This window comes from Branchiostoma floridae, chromosome 7 (genome assembly GCF_000003815.2).
Source record: "Branchiostoma floridae strain S238N-H82 chromosome 7, Bfl_VNyyK, whole genome shotgun sequence".
NCBI lineage: Eukaryota > Metazoa > Chordata > Leptocardii > Amphioxiformes > Branchiostomatidae > Branchiostoma > Branchiostoma floridae.
In genome coordinates this window covers 5,289,497-5,311,144 of record NC_049985.1, presented here as the reverse complement: position 1 = coordinate 5,311,144, position 21,648 = coordinate 5,289,497, and the positions used below count along the sequence as shown (strand labels likewise).

General features: G+C 40.3%; 4 protein-coding genes across 5 annotated transcripts in view; 2 read left to right on the top strand and 2 right to left on the bottom strand.

Annotated features, from left to right (window-relative positions):
• Nucleotides 1–8,152: 8,152 nt before the first annotated feature.
• Nucleotides 8,153–9,708, bottom strand: LOC118419569. The gene is made up of 2 exons (XM_035826013.1): nt 9,486–9,708; nt 8,153–8,364 (listed from the first exon to the last, which is right to left on the bottom strand). The coding sequence occupies exons 1-2, from the start codon at nt 9,706–9,708 to the stop codon at nt 8,168–8,170; spliced, it is 420 nt and encodes a 139-aa protein (XP_035681906.1). The 3' UTR covers nt 8,153–8,167.
• A 1,055-nt stretch (nt 9,709–10,763) lies between these two features.
• On the bottom strand, nt 10,764–14,159 carry LOC118419551. 2 transcript variants are annotated; one of them, XM_035825988.1, is made up of 7 exons: nt 13,969–14,159; nt 13,133–13,571; nt 12,368–12,712; nt 11,816–12,091; nt 11,489–11,556; nt 11,177–11,367; nt 10,764–11,145 (listed from the first exon to the last, which is right to left on the bottom strand). In XM_035825988.1, exons 1-6 carry the CDS (start codon nt 13,978–13,980, stop codon nt 11,218–11,220), a joined length of 1,290 nt encoding a protein of 429 aa, XP_035681881.1. In that variant the 5' UTR covers nt 13,981–14,159; the 3' UTR covers nt 10,764–11,145; nt 11,177–11,217. The 2 variants fall into 2 exon arrangements, with proteins under 2 accessions (XP_035681881.1, XP_035681880.1); XM_035825987.1 differs by having other exon boundaries at nt 10,764–11,367.
• A 36-nt stretch (nt 14,160–14,195) lies between these two features.
• Nucleotides 14,196–18,927, top strand: LOC118419555. Its single transcript, XM_035825992.1, has 8 exons — nt 14,196–14,336; nt 14,756–15,035; nt 15,351–15,416; nt 16,146–16,304; nt 16,682–16,879; nt 17,158–17,272; nt 17,436–17,602; nt 18,135–18,927. The coding sequence occupies exons 1-8, from the start codon at nt 14,325–14,327 to the stop codon at nt 18,341–18,343; spliced, it is 1,206 nt and encodes a 401-aa protein (XP_035681885.1). The 5' UTR covers nt 14,196–14,324; the 3' UTR covers nt 18,344–18,927.
• A 1,879-nt stretch (nt 18,928–20,806) lies between these two features.
• The window catches only part of LOC118419545, a 3,254-nt gene continuing 2,412 nt past the window's right edge, over nt 20,807–21,648 (top strand). The window contains exon 1 of the mRNA XM_035825977.1: nt 20,807–21,107. Within this exon, the coding sequence (XP_035681870.1) occupies nt 20,831–21,107 (277 nt within the window). The 5' untranslated portion in view covers nt 20,807–20,830. The remainder of the gene's footprint in view (nt 21,108–21,648) is intronic.

The following is a 21,648-nucleotide window of genomic DNA, read 5'->3' as shown; positions in this document are numbered from 1 at the left end:
TCATGCACACACAGCAGAAGTCAAAAATAAAACCGCGACGTGGAAGTTTAACTTCTCTTGATTATGAACCCTTACAGAATGTAAATTACCCGGCTTTTGCACATATTGTATTACATATATATTCAAATTATATTATTGTCTTTTTAACCCTTTTTAATGTATTTACTGATGGAGCAATTTGTTTTAACACAGTGGCTTACATGCCATTCAGCATACGGCTGCGAGATGTGATCCACTCACTATATCTTAATTGTATTGTATTGTTTGTGTGATGAAATAAACCAAATTATAAGTTATACAAATCCTGCTGTGGTGAGGCCCAACCTTTTTTCTTCTTTTAGAACCCTTCTAACACAACTGGAGTTGTTGGAATGAAATTATAAAATGATAGTAGGTTTACATAGATTTTCTACCAATGAAGACCATTGGTAGAAAATTTATGTAAACCTACTATCATTTTTTTGGTCTGTTTTGCCGAATCAACGTGAATAAATCTGTTTATGTTCATTTGCCGATATTTGCAATTACGTCACAATGTGCAGTTTATAATGATATCACTAGAGGGCGCTTTAAGCTGGGCTACAAATATCATACACTTTGCCAGGAATGTTCTGATTTTGGTAGCGCGTGTTTGTGTGTGTGTGTGTGTGTTTGTGTGTGTATGTGTGTGTGTGTGTGCGTGCGTGTGTGTGTCTGTGTGTTTGTGTTCTTGCGTGTTTGTGTATACAAACGCCATGATAACGACGGGAGAAGTTGCTGATGGATCTTTATATGGCATTAGGCCACAGCAAATATATATTATGGATAACTTCATCTGCAGACAACAAAAATAATAAGATAAAAAAGCAAGATGTATGCCGTAGTTTAGTAAAAGTGACACCAATGTGGGATACTGGTATCACTTAGCAACTAAATGTACACTCATGCCTTCCATATTGATGGCACTTTTACAACTATCTAACTATTTTCTACAACTACATGACGACCACTCTACTGCCACTTCTACAAAAACAAATATTAGGCTATAACACAATCTTTTTGCCCATTTGGTTATTTTCTCGTCATATGATTTCATCCATAAATTTACTTGCTGTGGCCTCAGGTGTTTTCGAAGTGTAGGAAGTCCTACTCCACTTTCTATGGTAATATCGTTGAATTATTTATGCCCTTCATTTTGGACATTCCAAGATAAAGTTTTTGGGTGACCGATAGATTTTCGGGCTTTGATATAGATTTGGGCTCTAGTAGCTCTACTCACTAAGTACATTTGAAATACAGATTTGAATTCGATTTGCATGATTATTGAGGAAGAGATCAAAGCTTCTTTGTGGTCCATGATAGACGTAACATAAGCTGCTTTACATATGAAGTAGAGCGCGCGAAAAAAATATCTAAAATATTACACGAAGCCATATAAACCTCGTGAAATTGGGCGCCTGTTGTCTGCTGTAATATTTGATATAACCACCAGGCGGCGCTGTGAATGTAATGAAGGATGTCGCCAATGTGAAAATTGTGAATCAAAATTCCACGTCTTGTATCCTCTCGCTGTCATCCTTTTGAAAACAGATTAAATCGCAAATCCGAAGTTTTCCTTAACTATTTTACATGCATCGTTACTCCGACATTCTTGCTTCGGTGTTTAGAATGAAGAGTTCGTGTTATCACGTACTAATCTACATTGTTGATGTTAAATATGGTAAATCATCCGGCGCAGATGCCCAACTTAAAAGCCTAAGCAGCATTCATTTATGGCTGAGTTTACATATTATTAAGTCTGTCAGACCTCGCTGCCGTGGTAGATTTAATGCGATAGCAGCACTTGAGCTTGTTTTTCTACTCGTTGTTTGAATACACAGTGTGCTGCCATGGGAAATTGAAAGGATCAGAGCATGAGCCATCGTCTAGGTATGTTTACTTTCATTTTAGAGGTTAGTTATATACACACGCCCTAACTTGTGATTCTTCTACTTTCGTACTTTTGAACGCACTGATGGTATATGTTACCCTTTCTTTGTACTCTTTCTTTCCACATGTGGTAACTCGTAACTTCAAGTCTAGCCTTGGTCCATCCTATACTTTACTGGGACCAAAAGGAGTTTCTGAACTACAGGATGTACATACACAGCGCATCGTTACATATAACTGCAAACAGACTATCTTTATACTGCATGAAATGCAATTTGGAAGCAATTTATATCAATAAAGTTTTGTCTGCTCACGCTCACCTTTACCAACAGTGAAAGGTGATTATTACATAGGGAATTGGTACACAATTTAGAAAGAGTTCAGCCCATTTTGCTGACCTCCACTCACTCACTCACTCACTCACTCACTCACTCACTCACTCACTCACTCACTCACTCACTCACTCACTCACTCACTCACTCACTCACTCAATCAATCAATCAATCAATCAATCAATCAATCAATCAATCACCCAACCACCAACGTACTCACTCACCCACCCACTCACTCACTCACTCACGCGCGTACTAAAAATACAAGACATTCCTGTCTAATTCTGGGAAGTCCTAGCAAACGGATGCACACCATAATTAGGCTATCCCCGAGGCGTCGCCAAAAATACATCTACCATTCTGCCGCTATCTCTTTGTTTCATTGTTCTCAGACTCAGTAATGGCTATACAGAGTTGCATCATTCCCAATGCCTGTTCATACATCTTGTTTTTAGTTTCACATGCAATAATGAGTCATCACTTGTGCATGTGTTCTTTCACTTTCAGAGCTATTGTCTAGGTGTTTTTAGTTTCACATGCTGTGACTGAGTCATCAATACTGCATGTTTCCAACTTGTTTCTAGTTTCGCTTGCAGTAATCTAATCTTGGTGCATGTTGCCCTTTCACTTTTGAAGTTCACCTTTAGTTTCCTACCCTAAGTCATTGCTGATGCATTTTTGCCTTTCTAATTTTTAAGATACCCTGTTATCAGTTTATTAGTTATTGCTAAGACACCATCTACTCTCCCTTTACACCTAATAGACTAAGTCATATTTTATCTTCACATAATCTTAGTCATTGCTGAGCTTGCCCAGACTTGATTTTGCTGACAGTTAGGAAATTTCATCACTACATTTAGAAAGTACTAAAAGTCACAAGAAAAGGTATGAGGTGTTGTGAATTATGGTAACCAACATTCTAAGAAATTTAAGTAGATCGCTTTCCAACAGGATTTTGAACAAGCTCTCTGGTGTGTATTGTAGTTATATTTTTTTAGTTGTACAATTCCTATCAAGACCATTTGGGAGCTATCACACTGGGAGTTCCTGAGTATCTCTATGGTAGTGGAAGTGTTGTGGAAGTGTTGCCTGCCCACACAGGTCTATTCATGAATGCTGGCAAATTTCTACTGTAACAGTGTTTATAGTTTCCATTACCTTGTCCACTAAGGCACTGAACCCAGTGAAACACCCATTCTGGTCCATCAAGATGGTTTTCAGGGTATACTTTGTGTTGATGACAATATGCATTCTATTTTGAAGTTGATTTGGAGGAAATGACAGTTTCAACTCTTTGCACCAAGTGACTCAATACTATGCTCAGTCATTGGATACAAACAAAGTTAGCCTGCCGTGTGGGTACCATCCTCCGTAGTGACCACTGGCTCAAGCGTTACGCTGGCTGGTTAGCCAAAGATTGAGCCAGTGATCACTACAGAAGATGGTTCACAACCCAAAACAAAGCACTGTAATGACAGAAATAGTCTGAAACCAAGACAGAATATGCCTGTATAGTGTATGTCAAAAAGGTTATTCAAGTTCAACTGTATCTTAGCTGCAGCCTAAACCTAAAGTTGTTTTTCTGAAACACCCTAGTAGTATGAGTCATAACTTTCACTTTCATAGGTCACTGAGATGATGACTAAGTAAAAGCGCTTGTGTACAAAGCACTTTGTTATCTCGGCCATGTTTTTAGTTTCACAGGCTGAGCATGTTCCCCTTTTACATGAGATTGACAGCCAGATTGCAAAGTCAGCGAGATCCCTCATAATTTATAGACCATGGGGTGACTCACTGTTTGCTTTCACTTCTTTTCAGCTGTTGTTGCTGGAGCACCCTTTTGTATGACTTATGGGGTTTGTCACATTCTCCCATGACATGGAGGTTGAATGGTTCAATCGATCTAGACCTGTTTTTTCTGTCAAGTCAAGCACTTGCATGGTTCCGTTGGGTAACTCACCCTTAGCCAGGAACCATAAATTTCTGGGCATACTCTAACCATCACGCCACAAAATTCCAAATGACAACAGAGGTTGAAAGGCATCTGATTCCTGGGGTGATAAAATAGCTACTACATTCAATATGATGTCATTTTCTCTTGAAAATAGAATTACTAACTTTACCTGTATCAGCAACTGTACAGGTAAAGTACCTTTCTTAAATCAAATTCCTAAGTATATACAGAATTCCGTTTTGAAACATATCTTAGACAATGCAATTTAGGAAGCAATTCATATCGATAAAGTCACACTCAACTTGCCAACAATGAAAGTTGATTATCACATAATAGTCGCTGCATGAAGAATGAAAAAAAGATTTCGCTGACCTTCAGTCCTTCATTCCTTCATTCACTCATGCTCACTCAACCACCCACCCACCCACTCACTCACCATTCGCTCACTCACTAGCTCACTCGCTCACTTGCTCACTCACTCATTCACTCACCCACTCATCACTCACTCACTCTCTCTCTCTCACTCACTCACTCACTCACTCACTCACTCACTCACTCACTCACTCTATTTTCCTGTCTTGTGAGGATGACATTTAAGTTAATGAATTGGTTAAGAAAGCATAATGTAACAACAGACTTAACCGTATTTGCACATACAAGATTAAGGAAAGTTGCCCGTCAGTCATTTTTTGAATGTACAACACAACACCAGATAGTTCCAAGCTGACATGCTATACAGGTGGGATCAAAGGGGTCCCTGTGTTCAATTTTGGTCTTTCTTAGATGTTCACCTGTTTTTTAGTCCTGCCAGTGCTAGTCGTCTATTTGGTACGTTGTTCTTTTCCTTTTTCTCTTTCTTAGGTCATGTTTTTAGTTTCACAGGCTTTGGGATATCACTGAACGTGTTCCTCTTTTTTTACACCAAACACGCAGCCAGATACCTTGACGTCACTGTTAACTTTCAATTCTGTCTCATTCAATTGTTACTGGTGTACTAATTTCTGATTTAATTCTTTTCTGAATGATTATTTACATAATTATAAGCTTTGCCGCTCTGATGATGTGACAATAGCTAGTTGCTAGTCTGCACTCCAAAGATCCCATGTCCCAGATGTTAGTAAAGTCTGTTAGAAAAACTGTTTGAAGTGTAGTTGAAACTATATGGCCAAACGTACATAATAACTTCCAAAGTTCTGATTTTTTTGCTTCCTTTGTTTACCGTAAATTTCCAACATATACTATTTTGTCATGTTCCCTTGGCAGAGGTTTGTGCTGGCGAGCTTCCCACCCCCTTCCCTAACGTCAGTCATGATCTGGTGAATTGGATCATAAACATGGGTGAAAAGTTCACACAAAGGTCATTTACAGCTCAGCCGGATCTGCAACTTCTGAGTGTGGTTCAGAAGGTAAGGCACACATGGCCTTTGTGTGTCTAAAGCAAACATGTTTGATTTACTCCTTTGATTTGACTATTCAGCAGAGGCAGCTGAGTGCATTTTCCCATTGTCAACGTTTGAAGTGTTTCCTAATGAAAGACTCAATTGTCAAAGCTAGCCAAAAGTGTATTGACCATGTTGGTGGTTGGCAAATATTCAGTGTACTTATTCTCGGGCTGTGGTCTTTTCTCATGTGTTTAAGAAGTCTCAGAAATAAGTGGTGCAGCCTAGATAACGTTAGGATTACAATTTGTGTATCATATTTGTACCTTGGAGACCTACACAAAGCATACTCTCTCACAAGAAGTGATTTTTTTCCACACAATATCAAACTTCTGAAAAGGGACATTTACACAAAATATGGATCAAGCATACAAATACAAGACATTAAAAATGCCAGGCGTTTTATTCAAAGCAGCTAAAACAAAGCCATATGTATATAAGGTCTTCATACTTAGTATAGTGTCACATCGACTGAAAACAATTCATGTTCTGTTTGCCTCATGTCCAAGAAAGACTCCAATGTGAGATTATTCAAACGTTCTATTATATATAACAGTTACATGCTACATGATGATACAAAAAGCATCATTAATATTGTTCTGCATTAGTAGTATTCAAAATGTCCACAATTTGCTTATTTGTATCCAGTTCAATATCATTATCATTCTTATCATTGTCATGATTATCTAAGCCACTACTGATTCAGAAGTATAATTCAAATGACTCCAATGATGGACAATGTTTTCGTGTCATCAGATTAGGTTTGGGACTAACATGCATTTGCAAAAGTAAACTATAGATGTATGTAACTATGTATGTATTATCATTATTAATTATGTGTTTAACTATTCATGTGCAGGAACATATCCTGAAACCACTCGAATAAAACAATATGATTGACATATATCAATTGTCTATCCCAGATAGCTAGCAAGAATAAGTTTCATAATGTTACAGTCAGGCAAAAATAAAAGCACATCATTATGTTTAGTTAATACTTGGTAATTTAATTAACATCCATAGTGATTGTGCCAGGTATGTAATAGCAGAGTACTTTTGAACTTTGTTTAAAATATTTTGAACCACACCTCGTATTTCATGCACATTTGCCTGAAATTATTTTACACGGGCTTTGCAAATAACAACAATGCAGGTTACAACTGTCAATCACGTTTTGAGTTTACCTGTATGACTACAATAGCATGTTCATGATAGTTACCAACTTTTTGGTACTACATTGTACCAACAGCGATGAATTTTCATGCTAATAACATTTTTAATTTCCTTTTGCTTTGTCTCATTCTGATGGTATACTCTGCTGCTGTGAGAGCTGTCTTGACTACATCTAGAACCTGTTGTTCCTGATCGCTAGGGAAGGGCTTCCCCTTTGTGTAATTCGTTAGGAAGTAGGTATCGTCTTGATCACTTCCTGTGATCTCTCTTGCTTGTTCAGCGATGTTGTGTCGTTGTTGATCCGTGCAGCCCTTTCTCTGGAGCTCATCATCATGTGTAATGATCGTCAGTGTCTTCATTGCTGTGATAATTTGATAAAGAAATTTCTTTAGGTCTTGTGCATACCTACAATATTTTACATGTTGCTATCCTTGTGTTGATGGTTCTGTGTGTAGTGTGATAATGTTGAAGGCACAGACATGCATTAAGACTTAAAGAGGGTATTTCAGGAAGCCTACTGTATTTTCTATTATCTATTGATTGTTGGAAGGTTTTAGTCAGTTATGAAATAGAGTCTTCTAGAAGTTATTTGTGTTAGATTTACATAATTTCATTATTATAAAGGAATCCTGTATTCACATGGCGTAATCATCTTTTGAACATTATCAACTTATTAATTTTCGATTTTTTTTCACTCTGTACAAGAGAATTCCTGTTAACTCAAAACAACATGAACTTATGATTATAATTTTACCTCGATCTATGAGCTGCTTCTTGAGATAGGCCATGTGGCTCTGGTAGGTTCCACTCTCCAGACGTGGGTCCGTCCCTTTTACAAACCACAGTACCACATGTATCTCTCTGCTCAACTTGTAGTCTTCTCCAGTCATAGACGTCTCCATAGATTCCCCTACATTGTAGATAATGGAATAGTAACTTCCAAATTGTCCTTTTAAAGACAAACCAAATAAGAAAAGAAAAGAAAGGTAATATCAACCTTCTTCCTAAGCTCTTGCCCCCACATATTATCATGTCGACGACACCATAAAAACTGGCCATCAATAGACCTCACAAGCACGCACACACACACAAACACGCGCGTGAAGGAGGACTTACCCATTTATATAATTTCTATAAATTGAATTTCTGTATTTCAGGTATACTACCCTTAGAAGAAGCCATACAAACATAAGAACACAAACTATACACACAACAATTTATACACATTTAAAAAAAAAAAGAATTTTGACCTCAGAAGACCTTGTAGAATACTATTATTGATATTATATAGCCTGTTAATGAAGGAATAGCATATTTTTTCTGCGTCTATCATCAAATGTGTCAGTAGTGCGGTGAAGCTTTTATAAAGCATTAAAACGGTTACCTCGAGCTCTGTCTATGACTTGGCCACTCCTTATGTCTCCATTCAGAATGGCCAGCATTTCCTTTCGCGCATCGTCACCCAAGACGTCAAACCCTCGAGTGTCCAAAAGTTTGAAGCCTGGTTTCTTATCCGGTCCCCCTCCTCCAAGGGCAAACTCGTCCAAGACGACCGTACCTTAAAACCAATCAATAGTGTTTTATTATTTACACTCAAAAAGAAAATACAGAAAGTAAAGTTAGATAATATAGAGATACCTTGTGGGAGAGAGGGAGAAGCCATATAGGCTTATACAAGCCCCCCCCCCCTCTGACAATTACTAAACGTAATTCTACTGAAATAATTGAAATGGGGAGCAAATAATAACAAATCATAGATAACTAATAATTAAATGATTAAAGACAACGAGATGTAGCAACTATTGTATATCTACTGCAGCTATCTAATAGTATAAGAACAAATCAAATACAGTAAGATATCAAATCATAGATGCATAGCAAATTATTGAAACAAGGATTTGTAGCAACAAAAGTACCATGAATGAAAATATGTTAAATACTGTTAAATGTGTGGCCTTTACTTAGGAGCTGGGAAATGAAAGAAGGTAGTTTTTGATACTGTGCTTAAAACGATTGTTCCAGCTACACATTTAGATCGAACGCTCATTTGGGCTAGTACGGTTATTACTGAAGGAATGTGGCCGCTTTGTCGAGTTTCATAAGTTCGAGTTTCGGAATTCAGATTTACAAATCCATTAAATGTGCCAGGAACAGAATTATTTAAAAAGCATTGTATAAAGGGTAAGCTGAGTCTATTTATATAAAAAATCCAAAGCTTTCTAAATAGTGGTGCTGAACTAACGAAGAAATAGTAGCACTAGGGGCTGCAGTGTAGTATTGTATGTGTAACCCATATACAATATGTCCGTACCTCACATATGGGTATATCATTAGCTATAATATGTTGGTAATGGTTTTTGAGTTTGAAGATGTTTCATTTTTTCAACAATACCGATGGTTTTCGATATTTTTAATCATCATAGCTATATGTGCTTGCCAGGACAATCAACCGTCTATGATTATGAGAACTTTGTTTGACATTTTTGCGACACGGGCAGATTTGTTTCAGAAATATGGAAATTTTGTGATGTTTGACACTTCAGCTAAGCTAGCATAGTAGAGACATTTGTAATCATTCAATGCCCAGATACACCTGGTTGTTGATGGACTTCATCGTGTTCTCAATATACACTGGAATCTATTTTGTGTCATGTTTGAATACATTTTTGTTTCACTTACCTTCAGCGCCGCTGCTTTGCACGATCGCCAACTCCTCGTCCTTACCCTCCACACACTTCACCACTGTGTTCACAAACGAGCTTTTTCCGGAACCCGTCAGGCCAAAAAGCCCCACTCTTACTACCGTATTCTTCATTTCGCCCAAACGAGCGTCAGGGAAGTTCTGTACTATCTGCCCCGTTTGATAAGACCGAAGAAAACGTTGCAGTTCCGACCCGGCCATTGTAGATTATAGAGACTCTGGTCTGGGCCAAGCCGGTAGATTTTTCGTAAAAGGAACGTCCATTTGACCTGGAGGGGGGGTAGAACGTATACTGTGCCTGAATCATAGTGATTCTGAAACCATCCACTTTATTTCATGTCACGTCGGCATCTTTCTGTACCAAAGCTTCGGTGGTATTTTCCTCTTACTATTCAAGCCCTTTTTTCCCGAAAAAGGACTTGAATCCGAAGCATGGCATTTCGCCAAACTCTAGAACTAGTAGAAGGAGAGCGGGACTGTGCATTTAGTGTCCGGAAAGGATCCATCAAACTTAAGCTGAGCAAGCTAGTGCTCATTTACATTTTCGCTCGCCTAGCTCATGTTTTCTGTCGGTTCCTTAAAAGACACAATACAGGACTAGGGAACAAAAATTGAGACCAAACTATTGGAAGGTAATCGACGTCATTCTTTCAGTCTTAGTTATAATTCCATAGGCGGGTACAATGTGGCACAAAGTAGCTTTACATTAAAACGCAGCCCATCCGTCATAAACATCTATGCATACGTGGGGTTACCTTCAAAGAAATAAAACGTCAATTGAAGCAATCTTATTGCAAAATAAGTCTCTCCAAGGAGGTTGAAAAACTCCTTGGTATATCTGTTAGTGATAATCTAAGACGATTTTACTATGGACAGAAGAGACGTGAAAACAAGTCGATGTAGATTAGCTTACACCATGTGAAAATGGAAGAAGAAATGGTAATTTACTTTCACTTTCATGAAATGTTGTAATGAGTCTTTGTTTACTGTAGCATATTGGCAGCTAGGGACGCATGGCTGAATCCCACTCACTGGCGAAACAAGTGCGTTTGTGTTATGTTGTACTCGGACTCATTTTCTTACTTGACATGTCGGGTGCTACTCTTCCTCTGTCACCCGAACCACCATGGCCGCCCAGAAGCGTCTGACATGCATAGCCTTCCCTTCCTTACTAGTATTAAGTAATTTTTCTGATGTAGTGAACTCAATTTTAGCACCCAAATGTGATCTTTGAAAAAAACGACTAAAATCATGAATACGTCAAATAAATCAAATGTTTATTTTATTTTCTAAAAGGGCACATGCATGTGACATGTCTTCTAAGAGCTAAATTCTCAACAACAATCACCTTACATTTGTATCTGGAGTCAAGGATGACGTCCACAAGTCAAATGTTTCCTTCACATGCAAAAGTTCGTTTTTTAGGTTGACATACTGATGTACTAGTTGCTGATTAATGAAAGGTAATGTCGTATAGAATAAAAAAAAATTATAGCGTAAACAACAATTACTATCCAAAGGGCAGGGCTGCCACGAAACTTACAATTTGAACAATGACAACTTGCATTGAGACTTATACATGTATATTCTAAATGAAAGTGGTATCTTTGTCCTTTGCTAAAGTTTAAATGTATTGACTTTCAATCTAGCTTGAACATGAATCATGGACAGTTATAAATGTTAAAGCCTGGTAAGATTTTAAGGCGACAGCTACTCGGATATAGCCTCTTTGATGTATGTTTTCATTCGTGAACTTATTGGTAGTTCATCTTCCAAGTCGCCCCAGTTGTCTCGGAGCAGTCTGGCCGTTGTAACGTCTTCTTCCTTCAGTAGAGCGATGACTGGCTCCACCTTTGCATGCTGTACAACAAAAAGATATCATAATCAATAGCGGATAATGCAACCAAATGGGTATAAAAATCATTTCAATTCAAATCTTTTATGTCTATATCTTTACTGGGTTTGTAATCTTATTACCTACCGGAATGTGTTTTGTGTCACACAGGCGCTGAAAGAGGCTGTCGATGGATTCTTCCTCCTTCGATTGACCTGGATAAAAATGTAAAGATACACTTAACTTTAATACCTGTTTAGAGTATCACGGGAGCACTCTGCGCTGACATGATTATTACTCTTTAATAATAACAGACAGTATTTTGGGTTAGGGGAGCAGAGTGTAGAGTGTTACCCAGAGTGTTACCCAGCTTTGGATGCCACTTATAAATTGTAATAGTCCGTAACAGTATTTTGTGGTTTGATCAACATTGGCTTGACTGTACAGAGAGGGAAATGTTTTGTAGTGACTTACCGGAAGCTGCCTGCTTTTCCTCCTTTTCGTACTGCTGTTGCTGCTTGTGAATCTTCACGTATCTCTCTCCCACCGTGAGCGCAGAGTTGAGTATTTCCATCGCCCGGAGCTCGATGTTGCAGTCTCGCTCGTTGTGCTCTGGATGGTAGTTCTCGATGAAGAAGACGTGGCTTTCGGGGCTTCCTGTTGCAGCGGATGCCTTCGTCTTGATCTGGTCCAACTGACTCTTGTCCCTGACCTCGTCAACGTGTGTCACGACACAAACTGGGGCAATACCTGGGAAAATCAAATTATACAAATCCGGCAAGTCTATTGCAATTACATTCCATATATGCCCAAATTAAGTTCTACTCCCATTGTATTCTTGTTGGTAGTTTGTCAAAGATGTATTGCACAATGACATACAAAATGTATTTGTAAGACATCTTGGAAAATATAAGTCAGGTCACCATTATTACAAGACCCGAAAGAACTCGGCATTTACGAATACACCAAATGAGGATGATTATATATGAATTGTACCGCTGGTTCAAATGTCAGGTAATGATTTACCTCTTGGTTTCATAAACGCCCGGATTGTGTTCAGGTTGGTTGTATGATTCCCATTCAGGAGGTTTGGGTCTCTCGCTGACAGGACAATGACGACGGCATGGAGCCAGTTGGAGAATGTGTCCCAGCTGTCTTCCTTATCCACCTTTTTCGCGCCTTTGAGGTTGATCATCTCGCCTGGTAGGATCCGTCCATACACGATGTTAGTCATGGCCAGGAACTCACTCACGCTGAAGGTGAAGAAGCCACGAGTGTCGACTAGGCAGAACTTGCATCCTTCGATGTCGTCAAGGTACTCTTGGACGAGGATTGTGCCTTCCGCCCCGCTTGTCTGGGTCTCACAACTCCCTGAAAATGAGACAAGTTTGTTAAGTACGTCTTCTGCAATCTTGATCCCTTGTGAAACGACATGTTATTTGCCCCAAGCAGTGCAAAGCAAAAGCCAGTTGTTGTGCTATATTAATCATTGTTGCAGCACACGCGTGCGCGCACTCATATACACACACATCCGTCTTTGTTTTTGAATTCGAAAACTATCTAACAATGCCTGTGGAACGAAAGGCATGTAATTCAGATCAGGATATTAAATCAATTTGGCATTTCGTCTTTGAGAGAGAAGAGGCTATCCATGTGAATACTGTATAGTTGTTTGCACGAAAGCACTTCAATAGCAAATAAAATACATCATCGTGCCTGAAAAATGGCAGGCCGTTTCTCTCAAGCGTGAAAACAACACTGTTTTATAGAACACTATATGTATGAACCTACCCTTGTCGGTTAGCTTCATAGCGCGTTCACAGGTGTTTATAAAGCTGCTCTTTCCGGACCCTGAAGGCCCGAACATACCAATCCGTATGCCGCGGTCACTTTGCTGCATGTCGCGTATGTTGAGGGAATCGAAGCTGCGCAAACCATGCTTGTCACCGAAGCAGTATTTGAGCAGCTTCTCCCTCTCGCCGAGTGCTGTCTGCTGCAACTTTCTGAGGCGTTCGGCTTCCCGTTGTTTCTCCTGCTTCTCCCGTTGTTGCTGTTGCCGTCGTCTTTCCTCATCTCGCCTCTCAGCCTCCTGTATTTCTCTTCGTTCCCTCTCTGCTTGCTCCCTCAGCTCTCGAGCTCTCCTTTCTCTGGCTTCCCGTACTTTATCAGCAGTGATATCTTTGTATTTGTCAACGTACACAATCCTTGGTTGCGGTGGTGGCGTACTTGACTGTGGTGAAATACCATTATGATAAGTTAAAAACTTAAATCATGAAAATGTCAACAAAAGCATTTAGTACGGATATTGCCTTTGGTTAGATTGTTTTAAAATTCTCAAATTCTGATTTCTTGTGCATCTCGTGCAATATTTTCTGATCATACAGATAGTAGTGACGTACAGTAAATACATCGGATGCAGATGAATCATTGCCACAGAAACGGGTAGAATTAGTGTAGTTTTGAAAGTGAAAATGAAACATATGCCCGAGTTTTTACTTCTAGACATTTTTGCCCTGATAACACAACATATTTTACATTGTCACAGTTCGATAGGCGATTTACAATAGTAATCGAAATACTTTTTAAACCCTAATGCAATTTCGACGACAAAGATTGTATATACGCACCCCGCCTCCCATGATGACGATACTCTAGTGGGAGAATTCAAGTCGAACTCCGGCTCGAGATCAGGTCAACCTAAAGTGACTGTACTATTTATAGGCCCTTCAAAGAGTTTCAGAATCACGCATGCGTTTTACTGTTATTTCGACACAGACGCCCGTGGTTGGTTCACTAGTCTATTTATTCATAACAACAAAGGGAAAGCTTTCGAAACACCCACGGTTCCCAGTTTCCCATCGTGGGCACTTCGTTGTAAGTTTCTGGTCTGTTTCCGCCAGAGATACGCCACTCGCCTACAGTACTTTCGGTAATCAGGTTCCGGTGTAACTTCACAGAGAGACAACGTCAGCTGTGAAGCAAGATGGGCACACGGGTAAGTTCGGGAACTTTTTTGTTAGCATTTCGGGAAACACGCATACACTGGCAATGATAGAAGTATGATGATAATTTTGTTATTTTGTTTTATATTTTATTGCAAATTCATGCTGGAAGGCTAATTGCAAGTATACTTGGAAAGGAGATAATGATAATGATACGGTGTAGTATACAATAATGAAAGAAACAAAGTGAAATGAAAGTCGTCAATTAGCACTACTTCTAATCTAAAACGGTTAGTATATTGGGATTGATTCCTTTACTAAATGCAGTGGAATATAACATTCCTGCCATTTGGGGAGAATGTAACAAATACCAGTCCTGTACGTCTTCATAACAGTGCAGTGTACAATACTACACATGGTCATATTACAACATTTTCCCTTATTATCCAACTTGACTTTTTTTATCTCATAGGAAGTAGAAAGGTGGCATGACAGGTATGACGAAGATGCTGTCCGCAGAGCTGAGGCTGACCTTCAAAGACAGCATGAAGATGAACGGGAAAGAGACAGACAACGACGAGAACATGAAAGGGAGGAGAGGGACCGCAGTGAGAGGCATGCCCGTGAAGCAAGGGAACAAAAAGCGCTGGAAGACAAGATGACAGGACATCACCTTGGCCTTTTGAGTGGGTTGAAAACCTACACAGTTGGCAAGAAGAAAAACATCAAAGGACTCCACTACGTTAACATCGGTACAAAAATGTCTTTACCCGTCCACGAAGCATTGTTTAATGAAAAGAGTGGGCAACAAATCATAGCAAATTAACTAACTTCCCTAAATACTCAATATTCAAGGAGATGGGTGGATTTAGAAACTTACTATCATTTTCCGTTGGTATAAAGCTATACTACGATTGAGGACTGAGGTAAAATAAAAGCCATGTCGCGTGTCGTTACTTTCGTTCAGACCATTGTGATTGTTCTATCTGTACATTATGATAAAGAGGCATTACAACGCTATTGTGTCATTGTCCATGTAACTCTATGTTGTGGTTTATTCTTTTCAGCGATGTTCGGGCCCACTGGGAGCGGCAAGTCAAGTTTCATCCAGACTGCTGAACAGATTCTCCTGGGTATGTGCACTTCTTTACCTTGAGACGTATATGAAATGACATCATGGTACAGTAGCCCAAGTCGTCGGTATCATTTACAGACGACATTGAAACTGACATACGTCCAATCGGCCCAGACTATTTGTCGACTATGTAAAGTGTATTTCATAAAGTGTATTTTAATGATTTCTGCGAATACCTAACGTACTTCTACTTATTTGCCCTGACATTGCATAGTCTCTGTGAGCTCTATAATTTCTATCTTTTTACCGTACCAACCGTAACAAACATGGCTGTGAGACAGAATTCTTTGCTTGTGAAACCCTGTTTGCGTTGTACGAGGGTGAAAGGCACGTTGCGTCAATGCTTTGTGACGGTAACTTGTGTTCCGGGTTACGCAGGTGTTTTCGTCCTGGGAAAGTACGTTTGCTATTGAATGGGGTGCCATGCCCCAGCATGTGTAAGCACGATATGTGTGCAAATGTACCCATGTATTTGTTACATATACAAGAAACCCATTGGAACATTATGCTTAATGTATCGATCTAACCGCCCAAACAAGAGGGCAGTAATTATAAAAGTATAAAATGTATGATATCGGAGCCAGTTGAATGCAGAGCAGATACGCGGACTGTTCTTGAAATGTTTTTTTAACTAATTTACAGTGCACTGAAATAAGTATTTAAATTTCTATATTCGCTTAGAACTTTATAAAGTTTGAGATAGATGCCGTTACTATTGTGTGCTCAGGAAAGACTACGGCCCTCGTTCAGGCGGATTCTAAGGAGGGTACCACCATCCTCGAGAAGTACCTCGCCGGCTCCACATTAAAATTCCATTTGGTCGACACCAGGGGTTTCTTTGACTTGGACGATTCCATGCATCAAGAGTTGGATAACATCCTTACAGGTTAGCATGGCATATTTATAATAGAAGTAGCTTAGACAGCTTCTTTTAATATGGCCTGTTGCGGTGTATCAACTCATTGCTATTGTGTCATGTGTGAAGTATATCGTACGGCATGTATATACAGGAAAATATATTGCCGTACGTTGGATCGTTTTCTGTATTGTTACCTCCGTTATCTTAAATATGGAAATAAGCTATATTCCAATTTCATTTTTTGGTAAGTTCCAACCACACTGCTTTATGTCCATACTGTGGAACTTAACATCAAATCTTTGACAGGCATAATGCTGGAATCCTTTGACTGGGAAGTGATCAAGAGTTTTAAAGTATCCGACATGCAATCATGCTTGACTTGGTGAATGGTGATTTGCTTTCAGGAAAAATCCGCCCGTCTCAGGTGATTGTGAGAAGTAAAGAAGAGAAGGAGTCTCTGAGCTCGGGCCAAACCCGGATGAGGGAGGGCCCTGTTCCACTACAGGACAAGATACACGCTGTTATCTGTGTTCTGGGCCACAAAGATCCCAAAGCATACGGAGAGAAGATGACAAATATCAGGAAGAGCTTGAGGGAGGAAGGTAGAAATAGGCTAATCCGTTCCATTACCGATTGATGAGCTTAAATTTCCCTACCAGTAGAGGAAACTGTAATACATTTGGTAACAGTGTTTTACAGTGCTCTTGTCAATATACAAAACGTTGTCGTTCTAACATTCTTTTTATTGAAAAAGACATGTAATAATACAAATAAAGGCACGAGGACGAAGTGACGGCGGACTCAAGTTAAACACAAGTTGGAAATAATATATTGTACAGGAATATAATAAATTCCGTGTCACTTATTCCTGTATTTCCAGGCTACAGTCCCGTAGGTGCGGTGGCTTTCATAAACGAGGCCGATTTCAACGACAAGGGCAAGAGAGAGTCAGCGATGATCAAAATGTCTGCATCCATGGGAGCTCCACGTGACAGGTAAGGAATGGATTCTTTCCTTTGCATCTTATAAATTCTATGTTGTGTGTGTCTGACTGTAAGCCGAATTATTGACTAGGCTGCTGGTAAACGTCACATAATCTGTCTATGCTCTTACATCATGGCACAGAGATTTCTTTAAAATATAGTTATTTTTCCACAGGACATACGCTTTCGTCAATCACATTGCAGCAAAAACCACCATAACTCAAGAGTCCACCATCAATGTCCTGGAGATCCTGGATACGGCACTGATCTCAGCAGAAATGTACATCAAGGTGCAGCAACAGCGGGAAGCAGCAGCTAAGGCGCGTGCAAAACCAACTACAGGTGACAACTACTGTTATGCCTTGGTCATAACTGTAAGGGGCCCCGTAGGGGTTGGGGGTGGGTTTTGGCCGATATAGGCCCTGGTCAGGCTCTAAAGCCGGTTTGCACAGGCTGGCGCGGTAACGATTTAATTTCCTTTAGGCTGTCCCATAGTGCTCCCGGTTTTAAGCGGAAAAGTTTGGTAATGGTTAGGTGTACGTACTGATTTTAAGTCCGAATCGAAATCAACCAGAGAGCTCGAGTCACGAAATAGTTCAGAAACCACAAGGAGTCTCACGGACCACTGGTTTACAATTGTAAAATTAGTTTAGTGTATTAGTGGGAGAGAAGATGGCAAACTCGCATGGAAAACTATCGCACGCGAACCTCACTGATTGTCTGACCATAGCGCTTGTACCCATGTTTATACGGCAAAGTCAAAGTTTATGGAAGCCAGGTTCAACTAACTTTCATTATTGAGTATTTTTATGACATGTGTATTTTTCTATGACGCTACCATGTACATTTATTTCATTTCAATATACATCCGCAGACGCTACCAGCCTGTCAGTGAGAGACTTCATGGCCCAAATCGGCCAGAAGCACGGTTGGGAAGAGGCGAAGGTGGACTCTGCGGTTCAGAAGCTGGAAGACGAAGACGTATACAACGTTGCTGGGCTGAAAGAGTTCTGGGGCGAAGTGAAGTCAAAGTTATCGCTCGGAATGAGGTCTGCTATTCAGAACGCCCTATTTCCGAAGTAAACAAACACAAAATGTCAGAAAGTTAAAGCTCCTGCTTTCCACAGTAATGTCAGGCCAGTCAAGTCTACATTCGACAATAGTAATATTTTGAATTGACAGACGTAGGGCTTTTTCGGTTTCAAATCTTGCAGGGTTAAGATCTTTTCAGATAGTCGTATTTGGTGCAAATTAGATATAAGAACTGGTAGTATGTAATTCAACACTAGTAGTTATACGTTATAATATGCCATATATACTGCATGCATGGCGCATTTATTTGTTGAAGCCCTTTTAAAGTGATACTACGAATGATTCTTGGATTGCATTTAGATTGTAAGTAGCGTCTGTGACTGATAGTGAATTTAAACATCCATGTATTAAACAGTTTAACAGTAAATCTAACTAGCTATTGACATAAGGTAATGTGTTAATCAAGATTGAACAACATATGACTTATAATTATTACCAAAAGTTTGTTGAAACAGCATATGTTGTAGTTTGCGGCACTCTTCCTTTGAAATTGTGATTATGACAACATGCTGACGTCTGAACAATCTTTGGGTGATGTCTTGCACTTACATGAAAACGGAAACTTTTGCTTGTAATGACAGTTTCAGTTTTTTTGTTCCGCTTCTGACTTCTCTCCATATGACAATCTCTCTACTTATCCAAGTGCGAACAACATCAAAATGTGAGGCCTCTTAATACATCGTAATTTCACCTTGTAGGGAAGTTATCAAAGAAAATGCAGCAGTGTGTAAGCCTAGCTTGTATGAAAAAGAAATTGATGGTGCGAATGGACGCCAGGCTAGCGAACGAAACCTTACATGGGCATGGCTAACAAGTTACACGTACCCAAAAATTCGGTCGGATATATATCGCCGCTTACACAATACATGTACATTGCTATACATTACATTTACATACATGTATACATTGTAATTGCACCTTATAGTTAAAACAGACAACCTCGGTATGTTACGTCTCACTTTCCCACGATTCTGTAGACTTTTGTCATTGAGCCGGATAATTTTAAGGGTGGTGAAGTGATCAGGGCTTACGTTAATATGGTGTTCCGCCCCCGCCCAATTAACTGCTGACGCCCGCTGATCGTTCGTCGGTTGATAAGGAAGTCAGACCAAGAGCATGCGGCATACCGAACTCTTTAGATCCACATGTCCGCTACCCGAGTTGGGCCTATCCCTTGCCGAGCAGCCGTCGCCCCTCTACCGCGGCCAATGATAATTCGAGGGAGAGTGCCAACTCGGGTATACTCCCTTGCCACTAGGACGGCGCTCTCACCGCTCTCTCTCTGCGACCCAAAATTTGACAGATCGATCAACGAATTGTGTAGAAAAGAAACGAATCTTTTTACACTTTCTGTGTTTTGTTGTCTTCTCCGTCACACTTAACGTTTTCTATAGTATACCCAGTGTGAAAGTAAATGTTACACATATCCTATTTAGGTCGCAATGAGAGCGCAGCGCGGTCGCCTTCTAGTGGAAAGGGGGCCGTAGCGGGCATATATAGCTTGCGTTGTCGACGATATCGACATGCCCGCCGTCCAGGTACTAGGTTTAGTCCCAGCCAAATTTGAAACCCAACCTGCGCAACGCTATGGGTCAATTATTGCAGGAAAGTGCTCCCTGGAGCAAAGTCCTTAGCAATGGTTGCCCGACTACGTATTCAGTGGGACCGCGTGTCAGTACTAGTACTCGGTTTACCAAAGCTGAGGGAAGAGGGTGGGCAAAGTCGGCGGCGGCCGAGGCAGTGTATTTGGACTAGGATAGCCGAGAATCTCTGCGTTTTGGCTGGCTGAAGGCCAAACCTCGTGGTTAAACTCCAGCTCTGGTTATACGAGACCTGGCGTGTCCATTAAACCGGTGCATAGGCCCAAGCTGACCACCTGTTTATCACAATGTTCCTATCTGTGAAGTTTTGAAGTAGGTTCACTTACTGAAACAATAAAAAGAGTGTGGGTTATAACAACAAAGCTGTTTCAGCATTGTGGTACTTGAAGCAGCTGATGAATACCAGTATTCTAGGAAGGCTAGGGGAAACTATGATGAGGTAATGCGAAACTATTCCCCAAGCAGAGGTTTCGGTCGGGGACCTTGTTGTGGTTGCCGTCCTTGCAAAATAGCGGTCACTGCTATACTGCCCCCGCGACCGAAACCTATGTTTGGTGTATAATGCGAAACAAGAACACAACGGACGGCCGTTAGTCTGTCAATATGCTGAACCGTATGTCTACATTGGTATAAATCTATACGTGAGTGTGCAGAAGTCTTGTAAATCGTGTGTTGGGTGGGGTGGTTAACAGTAGCCCCCGATATACCTGCGATACTAATTGCGCAATTTTTCTGTCCTTCCCGAGGGCTGGTTGCGAGGTTAAGCCTTATCCGAGAACACGTGACGTAACACTCACTGCACAGCCCGACGATCTCGGGGGTACTTTTTGTGGTCTTAGTGTACACTAAGAGGGTAACACGGCTATACTAGGGCGCAATGGATGTCTTACTCATTAACTGCGACAAAACGTACCCTTTAGATTCTGTAGAAGCGTTGCTGAAACGTACTTATACCCCGGGTAGCAATACTCGGATCGAGAAACGATACTGTAACGTGTCAGAGTTACAGGCGGTGAGTGAGGAAGTGCGACAGCGGCGCCTCCTGTGCGGGGTGTTCGTCGTGAACGCCTACGAGTCCCGCCTGAGTATTAACGAGGACAAAGCCGGGATCGGATATGCTGTGTTGTACAAGGCACTTTTGGAGGCAGCAAAAGGTATGGTTTTCAGCAGAATACGAAATTAAGAATGACAAAGTGTTCAAGCTTCAATTATGTACTTGCGTATTATCCATGGACCGATTTTGGGTGTCCCTCAAAACTAAAAGCGAAAGCCATTTGTCGAGTACACAGTTACAGTCTCTATATCATAACCATGTCATAATTACATCGCTAAAATGATCAAACGTTTGTTCGTATTTTTCCAGGCATATACCAGCTAATTCTGTGACTCAATTAAGTGTCTGTTTTAACATTTATTCATGTTCAAACCTCATTGCATATGTATCATCTGCTTGAGGTGCCCACCCTGTGTAGGAACCACTACCATCCTTTTCTTAGCACTCCCAGGCATGTTCTGTTGAGTCTCAATAAATATATTGATTTGACAAGAAAGCGATTAGAAATCTTGATTATGTTCATAAATGTGTTAAAGATGGCACTCTAAAAATCCCTAAGATGATGATACTAGTATGTTTCTTCATTTAGAACTGTAAAGGCCCCCTCTCACTTGACGTGCGGAACGCTTGCGGCATTGCTG